Below are 12,220 nucleotides of genomic sequence, written 5' to 3'. Positions count from 1 at the left end.
TTAAATTTTGCCCTCATATTTGAAATGTTTAAATTTTGCCCTTCTAACACCCATGGGTTCGAGTTCGAACCCACGCGGTCAAAATTTTAAAAAAAAATTCGCAAGCGCTTAAATTTCGCTATGCCGCCAACGGCATACACTTGTGAAGGAATCACCAAGTTATGCGTCGGTCCCAAGATAACTTTGATAATTCACATTCACAGTTATGCCGATCCGATAAAAGTTTGCCCATTAAAAGTGTGCCCCCCGCATAACTTTGTGAAGGAATTATCAAAGTTATGCGGGTCTAACGAAATAAATATTTGAGTGATAAGTCATAGCATGTCTTGTTACCGCTTATCCTCGAAAGTGGTTCAAAATATTCATCATTCTTGTGGAAGCTTAGGTGTATCACGTGGAGACCTAAAGTTTCGACATTGTGGATAGCATTCGGTGTTTGACCATCTATAGCTAAACTTACTTACACAGTATTGTCTTGGCTTTATCTAAGATTTACTTCTTGACGGGAATAAACATGCTTTCTTGTCTTTGGGTGGAAATGGTACGAATCTTTGGTCTCGATGCAATTCATGATGAGGTTGTCAATCGTGGCGGATGTGTTAATATTGTTAAGTTTGGATTAAATTTATTTTAATTAGGATGGGTATGTAGTTAAAAATTATGAAGAATCACTTTTTCTTGAATACTTATGCCTTATGGGCGGACTTAGCATAAGTATGCGGGTCCGCATAACTTTGATAATTCCTTCACAAAGTTATGCGGGGGCATACTTTTAATGGGTAAACTTTTATGTCGGACCCCGTAACTTTGTGAAGGAATTATCAAAGTTATCGGGACCGTATCTTTTTATACGAAGTACGCCCGAGATGTAAGTATCTTATAACTTTGGTAATTCCTTAACAAAAGTATCTTGGTCCGGCAGATAGCTAAATTTAAACTCTACCTTGCGAATTTTTTTTAAAATTTTGTTTGCAGTGGGTTCGAACTCAGGAACTATGGGTGTTAGCCGAAGGGCAAATTTTAAAGATTTCAAATATGAGGGGCAAAATTTAAAGATCACCCCAAAAGAAGGGCACTCCGCGCAAAAAAAATGGTTTTCAGACTTCTTTGGCCCACATGAGCTGTGTCCAGGACTGAGAATTACCAGACACCTATTTCTTGTCCACTGGGTGCTTTCTGATGCGACGCAATATTTAGCTCTGAGGAAATCAGCCCATAAAGAATTTATGGACCTAAATCTCCACCATCTCTTGATAGCAAGAGTATTAACAATAGCAAACATACTTCTAATACCTTCCTACTCTTATAAAAGTCTTCCTAACGGGGATCAAAACTTAAATGATCGCACTGAAACATCATATTTGTGCAGATCTCCCAAGAATCTCCTCATGAGTCATTTGCACTTTTGTCCCTTTGCTCCTATTTTGTGCTAGTCTTTAATTTTTGCAGCTCAAGGCACGCAATTGTTTTGCGGGACATAAGTTTATATTTTCGAATTATAATATCCCACAAATTACGCCCCGCGTCCTTAAAGAATTTTTACCCCCTCTAGGCATAAGTTCTACTTTGAAAGGCAGAAATTAAAGACGAAGAACAAACCATTCAATTTCTTCTCTCCTCATATTAGTATTGGGCTTCAAAGTCTATGTAGAGGCCCAATACCTTTTAAGCACTAACGAGACCAGCAGACAAGCCCACGAAACCCTCCACTAGTTGGGCCCTTTTGAGCTCTATTTCTTATATAGTAATATAAAACAGTAGGTCGTTAGGGTTTCAATAATAATAATCCATTGAGCTACTGTAAAGGGAAGGCTTGCAACAATATCAACCATGGTTCTCAAGTAATATTTCTCACCTTTCTTTCTCATTCATCTGTGTATACACGCCATGATTTCTTTCTGTAGTACTTGTTGTGAAAACTTGGTAATTATCCACAAATGATACTTACAAATCATGATTTTTAGCTTATGGAACGGTTCAAAATCCATATTTATATTAAGAAAATGTAGATTAATAATTTCAAAAGATTAAATGTTGCTTCACTAAGTATGTCTAGTATGAAGGAAAATGTTTTTGGGTAGAATATATTTTAACTCAGTAAATCAGTTTTCTGGATAACATACAAGGAGTGTGGTGTAAGGTATAAGGATAGTTATAGGATGGTGCTTTCCAGTATTATAGGTTTTGTAACAATGTCTGAATTATTATTGGAGCAAGTAATATGAGTAAGATTTGAGATATTTGTAATTTTTGACGTTAGGAGAATATTTTGCGTGGGAGAACATTTTCCACCATTCAAGAACACACTAAAAGTATCCCTACGGGGACACCCAATAATATTGGAATGATACATTTATGATTAGCATGGCCCGTGCGCAAGGATAACACGCTAGTCCAATTTTTAAGATAAAATAAAGAAAAAAAGGAACTCACTACCCGCAAGGGTGGCTCAGTTGGTTGAGCATGGGGCTTCCATAAAGGAGGTCTCATGTTCGAAACCCCCTGCCTACAATAGAAGGGGATTTGCTTTTTGTGTGGTTTGCGGGGTTTACCCTGTGCACACCCAAAAGATAGGGGCTGTAGGTTCCCTTGTCATAAACACACTAATTTTCATCCTAAACACCCCAATTCATAGCTAGACTTGACTAGGTGGAAACTTGCTCTTGCAGCTTTATTTGTACTTGCAATTTATTTTCTTATCTGAAAGAATATTCATACATTGATGGGTTATGTGGTCTTCTAGTTCTGGGTTCAAGTCTGACCGCACTTCTAGCATAGTTTCTTTCTAGAGCGAACTTCCATGGTGTTTTCTTCTTTTAATAATCTTGTCTGTTATGAACTTTAGTTAGAGTGAGGGGAATTGTGGGGGAGAGAGGAAGGGTAGTTTGGGAAGTGTTCCATCAGAGGGTCTGACCTTGTAACTAGATTAAATCATATTAAACGGAATTGGTAATGTAATATCTTTCTTTTCACTGGAGAATAATTATATGCCTTGTTGCACTGGTTGATGTCAAGCTACCATAGTTCTTTTTAGTTACTCCTGAGTCCCGAGGTACTGTAAACTGTAGCCACCGCTAGGTGTGAACTGCCTTGCCAGCGGACAGCACTTAAATTATTTTCTTGGTGTTTCAACTAGGCTTAAATAAAAATTGTAGTGTCAATGCCATGTTCAACTAAATTTTACATGAAATCTTGCGTAGTTTCTGAATGGGCACTGCTCCTGAGAGATTAGTAACCGCCATTTTTATTTCATATGAATTTTCTGGAGCTTGCTCATTTCCTTTAGTTTGGCTTTTCGCCTGGCAATTCTACAACCATACATTCAGAGTGATGAATCATTATTGTCTTCTTACATCAATTTCAGGACAGAACTTTGTCGTTTCAGTGGTGCCAAGATTTATCCTGGGAGAGGTATCCGATTTATTCGTTCAGATTCTCAGGTATTATTTCGATAGATGGCATGCTATACTTGTCTTTATTTAGAATTAGCTTGTTTGTATTCTTCGGAAGAGGAGGAAAAATCATGCTAGTTTCTGCTATCACTTTATGATATCTTGATCCTTTTAGGTGTTCCTGTTTGTCAACTCAAAATGCAAACACTACTTCCACAACAAGCTGAAGCCATCCAAACTTACTTGGACAGCTATGTATAGGAAGCAACACAAGAAGGTGAGTTTTCAGTAAACCATCAAGACAAGACTGTATAACTTATTCAAAATTTCATTCTGTTTTGCTTTTTAGTTTTCATTAACTTTGAGCAACGTAACTTTGTTCTATTATGTACTAGGGAATATGCCCTTTCGTCAGCTTATCTAGTTTTGCTTGAAAAACTTGCATTTCCTGCTTAATTTTTCTAGGGCTTCCCCATCCTTGGTTATAATGGCTTTAATTTAATTTTGTGACCTGTATTTGTTTACATTAGGATATTGCACAAGAAGCTGCTAGGAAGAGGCGACGTACCACCAAGAAACCTTACTCTAGGTCCATTGTGGGTGCAACCTTGGAGGTTATCCAGAAGAAGAGAACTGAAAGGCCAGAAGTTCGAGATGCTGCCAGGGAGGCTGCTCTTCGGTTCGTTTCTACTAATTCCTGATTTTGTTTATCAGTGTGCACGACAGCAACTTGCATATAGTTGGTGCATTTTTGGCAGTCTTATCTGATAATCTGATATCATGTACCAGACTCTGATAATCTGATATCATGTACCAGACTTAGTCAGGTATTAACATTTTCTTAACCAACATTTTCACCGCGTGGTTAATACAGTTACAAGTCTGGGAAATTAATTGTGTCTATCATTACAGATGTGCTGATACCATTCAAGCACTTTCTGCTCCATATGGGCCCAACATAAACTGACCCATTTCTTCCCTTGATAAAAAAACAAAACTGTTTTAAAAACACCTAGAGACATAAAATCACGGTATACACAATGCTTGGTATATCATCCTGGTTTAAGAGGACAATATATTATGGTGTTAATCGTTGAAGTTTGAGTTGACACATGTTCTTTTGGTGTTACGGGGACAAACTAATCTTTGTGTCTTATCTGATATCTTATACCAGACTTAGTCAGGTATTAACATTTTCATCACGTGGTTAATACAGTTACAAGTCTGGGATATTAATAGTGTCTATCGTTACAGATCTGCTGATACTTTTCAAGCACTTTCTGTTTCATATGGGCCCACCATGAACTAATCCCTTTCTTCACTGATAAAAATATTACTCTGTTTTGCGAGCTATTGCACAGAAGCTGGGTTTACCCTGTGCGCACCCGAAGGGTAGCGGCTGCGGGTTCCCATGTCATAAAAAAAAAAAAAATATTACTCTGTTTTAAAAACACCTAGAGCCTTATACACAATGCTTGGTGTATCATCCTGGTGCAGAGGGGAACAGTACATTGTGGTGTCAGTCATTGAAGTTTTCAGTCGATGCATGTTTTCTTGGTGTAACGTGGATTAGCTTATCATTGTGTCTTGTGGATTTTGTGTAGTGAAATTAAGGAAAGGATCAAGAAGACAAAGGATGAGAAGAAGGCTAAGAAGGCAGAGGTGATGGCGAAGTCTCAGAAAGCTGGAGGAAAGGGCAATGTGTCCAAAGGAGGTGCAAAAGGTCCTAAGCTTGGTGGCGGTGGAGGAAAACGTTAAGCTGCTCTCTATGGTGTTTCCTTGTTGGCAATAGAGTGGTTTGTTTGAAGAGACTGTAAGCGAGACCGTCATTTACAAGTATCTCATAGTTAAATCTGCAGACAAATTTCTTGTCAACGGTTTTGCATTTAGTTGAGAATGCAGCTGTTGATTCCCCCCAGACTTGTGACTGATTTTTGGCGCATTCCCTATAGCGGGTGTAGTTTTTTCACTCTTAAACAATATATTTTAGAAAAATCTGTTTTTGCTTCAAATATGTGTGCGAACTTTCTTGCAGTTTCTATATATTGTACCACTTGTTTTCCTTGTCAAATGGATAGCCGTAGCAAGACTTGGGCACTGAGCTAGTTTAAGCCTAAGTTTGAGTCGAAACAACCTTTGATATATAGTATAACTACTAAGCTTGAGTTAAGATGAGGTTGAGTCGACTCTAACGTTAGTCTTTGTGCATATAAGGAGAATTACTTTCATAATGATTTAATTGATTAAGTAAGATACATGAGAATCAGTAGTTTAATCTGATTGAATACATATGCAATTTGATTATTTAAGTACGAGTTAAATTAGAACTTAAATTTGGATGTGGTTGATTCAGTGTAAAACATAAAACTGAACTAAACCAAGTAGGAGTTTGGACATGCGGTTTGAAACCCGATGGTTTGAAATCATGAGATGAAATTAGCGTTTGGACATGCATTTCATTTCATGGCTTTAAACTATGATTTAAAAAAAAATTAATATAAAACCTGATACATAAGTTTATATTTTATTAAAAAAGACGCATAAGTTGATAAATATTTTTAACAATTACTCCCACAAATCATTTACCAACCTCATTAACTTTCACCAATTTTTATTTATCTTTACCTTGTGGGAGGATTATATTAAAGAGTAATTACATTACTATTCATGTTAAATTTTCGTTTTTATTGAATTAAAGTTTGATCAATTGATGTTGCATTTTTTAGAAAGGTCTTCTAGTAGCGTATTAATTTTGTTATGAATTATAAACTTTAATTATTTGGTAAGATTGTATAAGAATTAGGAATGTTTTGATAGGCACTTTCACAACTTGTAGTGTTTTTATATCTATGTTATAAAATACTACCTGCGATATCCAAATAACATATCCAAACATGATTTCAAATCATGGTTTCAAACCATATCCAAACGGCTCCCAAATCGAACATCAACACCAATGCGCATAAAAATTCAACGTGTTATTTCTAGTTTCTACCTGGTTTAATTCAATTTTTTTTTAAAATAATCAATTATATCTGATTTGATTCAGCATCTAAAACAAAAAGAATCAACCATAGCTTGCAAGTAGTTTATAGAAAAAGGATTGCAATCAAGCAGGTAATAGACAAGTAACGTTCAACATAAGCTTGCAATTAACTAAGTGCCGGCTGCATAAATACTTTTGTTATAAATACATGGAATCCACGATAGCTTGCAAGTAGCTTATAAAAAAAGGATTACAATCTAACAGGTAATTTACAAGTAACTTTCAAAATAATTAGATAAGTACTAGCTAGCAAGTGGAGTAGCTTCTTAAAGATACTTACAATCAACACTACAAGCAGCTTCTCTTCAAGGGGTGAAGTTCCAATCCCAGCAAATTTATAAAATGTGGAAAGGCTGATGGTCCATAAAGTTTTAACTGTCTCAGTACATTTCATAGATAGGACATAGGAGTAACAATCTCCATGTTAGCCTTTGAGTTACGAATAGTATCCATAAGGCTTAATATATCAACATTGCTTAAATTTGTCAGTAAACTTTATTTAGGAGTACTCCAACTCATTTCAACTGAGGCATGTTCTACTTGAGGCTGATATGTATAGTCAAAGGAACTAACTTATTTTATGTGGTTAACTACCTATAGATGCTTGAGAGCGCACACAATTTTTTAAAAAAAAAAAAATTGGACAAGAAGTATGTAAGAGGAACAAATTATCATGTATTCAGATACTCAATTGAAACAAACGATAATTTAAGTATCCAAATAAAATTTACTGTCGATGAATTAAGCAAGCCTATCCAAAATGAGTATGAGGTTTACATCAAGTGAGTGAGAGTTGGCAATAAAAAATTGGAAGTATCATTCCCACATCGGAAAATGAAGGGAATTGTGGGGTTAATGGGCAGAATAAAGAATGGAAGCTGTGGGAATGAGAAAAGTATGATCCTTCAGGCAAGTTTTAATGGGATGTGATGAGTGGTCAGTGCTCGCAATAAAATATGCGAGAAGGGCGTACCAGCCTAGCCTGGTTACGACAATTTGGGCCCCCTCACTGTTACCAATCTGATCCCTACTTGAATTATAACTCATAAGCCAAATATTTTGTAATTATTAAATTAACTTTATAAAATAATCACACATTAACTTGATATGCAAATCATAATGGATGAATTTTTTGAAAAAACAACAGTAATAATGGAACTCAAGACTCGCTAATCGGAGTTGAGGTCGAGCTAAATTGATTCAAAACGAGGGTAAATAACTATTTATACAAAACCAATTAATTGATCATAGTTAGTTGTTAAAAGCATATGTAAAAATGTCATATTTTATTCAGTTGGTGTAAACATGTGTGGGTAAGTTTTTACCGAGTAAGGTTTCTTACATTTTGAAATTCTTGATTAAATAGATATATGATGTCTTTTCTCTACCACAAAAAATCATGGTCGATGAATGATTAGTATGTTAGAGATAATTTATTTAAATTTTAAAGATATCAAAACCTAAAATTACACCCGGATATGTAAAAAATCTTTTAGAGTCAATCCCACTTTACCTCCCTAGCATTTAAGGCTTGTGAATTAATACCCCCTCCAAATATAGAATGAGAACGATAACCCCTTTATGCAATATTTTCCGGTAAAAAAATTCTTTTTTTGAATAAAGATATTTTCCTTTTTCTTTGTAGAATTAAAACATGAAAATATATAATGAAAATATATACTCTTATTATTACCACATTCATCTATTCTATTGAAAATAATGTACTTCTTTTAGGATACAACAACTACTTGAAATAATCTGTTAATAAATTTCAATGTATGTAATATTCATTTTACCTGCATGCGCATTAAATTTTTGAGTTCTAATTGCACATCAACAGTCCACCTAATTTCCCCCTCTAACATTATGTTTGGGTAATCGATGAATTCTCTCATTCAACTCTTCCATTGTTCTATTGAACAACAAAAAGAAAAAGAAATCAAGGCAAAAAAGAACTTTTCAGATACTTTTATCTTGATTAGCTTACGCTTGTGTTTTTACCCTTTTTGATGAATTTAAGCTAAGACTCAATTTTACTTTACCCCCTTAATATTTAAGTGTTTGGAAAAAATAATATCTCCTCCACATTGTTGAATGAGAATGGTAACCCAAGCTCTGATACTTCCGATGAGACTTTTCATTTTCTGATAAAGATATTTTTTCTAGAAAAGTATAAAAATATATAACTTATTCATTAGATTTAAGCTGTTCATATATTTGCATAAACATGCACTCAAATAAGATGCCGATTGATTTCATGTAACCAAGGCATTTCGTCCATAACCCTCAAAGAATTGCTTATATAAATATAATTAGAAAAATATTTCACATAGGATAAAAATCAGATTGATTTTTTAGAAAAAAGAATGATTTGTTTGGCTCATCTAAGTGGTTTTGAAAAGGAAAAAAAATGCTCGAATAATCGATTTATGTAGAAATTGTTGTGAAATATATCTTGCGGATGGAAGAACTTACTACTATACAAAATATTCATAGATGACCAAAGGTAATTGGAGAGTGAACTTAGGTAGACTGTTGATGTGCAATTAGAACTCAAAAGTTTAATGCGCATGCAGGTGAAACGAATGTCACATAGCTTGAAATCTATTGTCAAATTATTTCAAGAAGCTATTATATCATAAAAGAAGTATATTAATTTCAACAGTATAAGTGAACGAGACAGTATATTTTCGTATTTTAGTTCTAAGAAAGAAAAAAAAAAGATTTTTCTTCAAAAAAAAAAAAAAGAGAGAAATTTTACCAGAAAATATTACATAAGGGGTTGCCGTTCTCTTTCGATATTTGGAGGGGATTTATTTCCCAACCCTTAAATGTTAGGGGGATAAAGTGAGACTAACTCAAATCTTTAACCAATTTCTTAAAATTTATTTGCAACTGATTAGGCTATAGGCACCTCAGTAATTTTTTTTTATCCCCTTAATTTTTTTCCTCAACTTCTCGACAGACAAAGCACTTTCATTTATATTTCACTTGGAAGTTGAGTGAGTTGATTCCTCTGATCTTCATTTCATTTTCATTAATGTTGCATAAATTTGGAGTTAACTAATTTTATAAAATCCTTTTTTGTAATATAAATCTTAGGCGTTGCTCAAATGCGTTTTTTTTTTTTTTTTTTTTAAACAAGGTCACTGGTGGTCCCAGTGACTATTTTATTCATTTAATAATTGTCCAAACAAATAAATCAACAAACACAAATCTCAAATGCGTCTTAAATTTTGTTTATCCTCTTTTTTCCTTTGAGGCATTTCCAGTTATTTCATTTTGAGCTTTCAGTAAAAGCTTTCACTAAACCGCTCCCTACCCCACAAAGGTAGGAGTAAGATCCGTGTACTTATTATCTTTCCAAGACTCCACTTATAAGATTATACTGAATATGTTGTTGTAAACCGCCTCAAGTGACCTCTCCATCACATAACAGCGTAGAAATAACGTTCACCAATCATGTGTGTTACTCATATTTGAAAGTACAAGAGGGGGGTGAATTGTGTAAACACGTTAAAAAATCCTAAATCATCGTTTTGTTCGGTGCGGTCTTAGGTCGACCCGATGGCGGACTAAATTTCGCACAAATTTGTTAGTCCTTCGATTTACACAAGTATAAATAACAATAAATAGTAAGAGTGCGAATATAATATGAGAGCAATATACTAAATGACACCGATTTTTTATCTTTCGTTCGGAACCAATGTGGTATCCTAAACCGGTCCCTTGGGTTGCGAGGTTATCTCTTTAAGCTCTTTGTAAAATGTCTTCGTACAATGGTTGTAAGGTGCGACCCTACGTCAACACTTAAACTCTTGTACAAGGTTGGTTTTTCACTCGCTCACCAACAACGACTCTTTGGTTTTCACTCGCTCACCAAAGAAAAGCGAACAATGACATAACCTCTCAATACAAGCCTCACCAACAATATTTTTTCTCTCTCCTCACTTGAGTACACAAAATTACTAAGAAATACAATCTTTATGAAAAAGGTAGAGTTTAACTTGAGAAGGTTGAGACGAAAGTATAAGTGTACGCGTACTTTTCTTCTTTTAAGAGCTCGTATTTATAGCCTTTCAACTTGTTCTGGCTATTGCATAACCCAAGGGATTTTTGAAGATTTTTCCTCAATCTTCTATGAAGCCGTTGGAGATTCTTCCATATTTATTTCTGCCAGTTGTTGAGATCTTTGATGTTCACATATAGTGATTCGGACTGATTTCCTTGATTTCATGTTTGACACAATTTTCCTTTTTCAAACCTGGTGCTCGATCCTTCTTTGATTGTCGTGGGATTCACTTCAACGTTAGTCTTCGCGCCTCGTTCAGAATTTGGAATCTTTTGTGACTTGAACTTTTGATCTCATTCCTTGTATAGCCTTTTACCAACATTAATTTCTTGCCTTATGTAACCTTGTACCACCTGCTGTATTAACTTAGCATCAAATAACATTCTTATTTTTTATCACGTGGGTCCCTATAAATTTCAGCATCCTTCACCTTGGTATTTTTGAACGGTTTGCCAATCAAATTGAATCTTCAATCAAATCTTGAGTAAATATTGTTTTTCCATCCAATGATCTATATGGTTTGCCAAAGAGTGAGATTTTTTTATTGCAGAGATACTTGGCATCTTGAAACAAACTTTGGACTTCTTCTAGCAACCCACTACAGATTCACGTACTAGATTTAAATTCATTTATGGTCTCCTTGTCTTGTGGACTTTCCTTTGCGTAAGGAATTTTATTTCCTTCGAATTTTGCTCCATAAATAATGCTCCTTCTGAAATAAGTATCAAATTGATCTTGATCTTTTAAACTTTGTAGAATATTTCCCTTCCATAGGATCGTAGTAATATTCTTCCCATAATTTTCGATTTTTGAGTAAGTCTTTTCTTCCACACTTTCTTCCGTAATTCCATCTCATCATATCTTCTTTTCCATATTTGATTAGATCTTCACCAAATCCTTCTTAATCAAATAAATCTGTACCAAAAATAAATTTACCACAAGTAAATGTTCTTTTATTAATAATTATGTTGATTTGTTATCATCAAAATTAATAGATGAAGCTTTGGACCTAACAATATTATCTGACACTCTATAACCATAACTATTTTTTAAATACAAAGACTAAAAATAGCTATTATCAAATATTACTCCACAGTACCAATCAACTGCCGTTGCTTCCCTTGCTTCTCAATCTCAGCCAGCACACTTATTTCGGACTACGTAACACAAATTTTTATTTTTTAAAACGGTGTAGGATTTATGGAATTGATCAAGATTAGAGTTAATTTGTTTTTTTTTTTTTTTTTTTTTTTTTTTTTTGGATAAGATTATTTCGTCAATAGATAAGCTTGGGAAAAATCTCCACAACAATGTAATGACACAACGAATCCCGTCACAATTTGATTCTACGATACCAGCTTTACTCAATGATGTGGGAGCCTCACCTAACTTGACGGCTTGACCACACCACAAACAAAACAGCGTCTTTAAGTACCTAACTTTACTAAGAAGGTATAGAGATCGAGAAATAGGCGAGAAGTTCTGTTAGTAGTAGTATTTAATTATCGCATAGTTTTTTATGATTTGATGTGTATTTCTATTTTTTGTTCATCTATTTTATATCTTGCCATATTGATGTCTCCTTTTTGGAGGCGGGATCGTTCAAAAACAACCTCTCTCGCCCATAAAAGTGGGGATAAGGTATACGTACATTTTACCCTACCTCACTTATGGGACTACATTGGGTATGTTGTTGTTTTGTACTAAAAA

The 12,220-nt window shown here is 34.5% G+C and overlaps 1 protein-coding gene, 1 non-coding gene and 1 pseudogene across 2 annotated transcripts; all 3 read left to right on the top strand.

Annotated features, from left to right (window-relative positions):
- The first annotated feature begins 1,704 nt into the window (after window positions 1-1,704).
- Window positions 1,705-5,404, top strand: LOC132049603 (large ribosomal subunit protein eL24). The gene is made up of 5 exons (XM_059440473.1): window positions 1,705-1,841; window positions 3,365-3,440; window positions 3,568-3,669; window positions 3,923-4,071; window positions 4,997-5,404. The coding sequence occupies exons 1-5, from the start codon at window positions 1,831-1,833 to the stop codon at window positions 5,148-5,150; spliced, it is 492 nt and encodes a 163-aa protein (XP_059296456.1). The 5' UTR covers window positions 1,705-1,830; the 3' UTR covers window positions 5,151-5,404.
- On the top strand, window positions 2,315-2,403 carry LOC132051288 (U6 spliceosomal RNA; annotated as a pseudogene).
- A 1,955-nt stretch (window positions 5,405-7,359) lies between the features above and the next one.
- On the top strand, window positions 7,360-7,466 carry LOC132051327 (small nucleolar RNA Z279/snoR105/snoR108). The gene has a single exon (XR_009413695.1). It is a non-coding gene; the product is annotated as a small nucleolar RNA Z279/snoR105/snoR108 (small nucleolar RNA).
- Window positions 7,467-12,220: the final 4,754 nt, after the last annotated feature.

Source organism: Lycium ferocissimum, chromosome 3, assembly GCF_029784015.1.
Source record: "Lycium ferocissimum isolate CSIRO_LF1 chromosome 3, AGI_CSIRO_Lferr_CH_V1, whole genome shotgun sequence".
NCBI classification, from domain to species: domain Eukaryota; kingdom Viridiplantae; phylum Streptophyta; class Magnoliopsida; order Solanales; family Solanaceae; genus Lycium; species Lycium ferocissimum.
The sequence above is the reverse complement of the archived record's forward strand: the minus strand, read 5'-3'. Positions and strand labels throughout refer to the sequence as shown.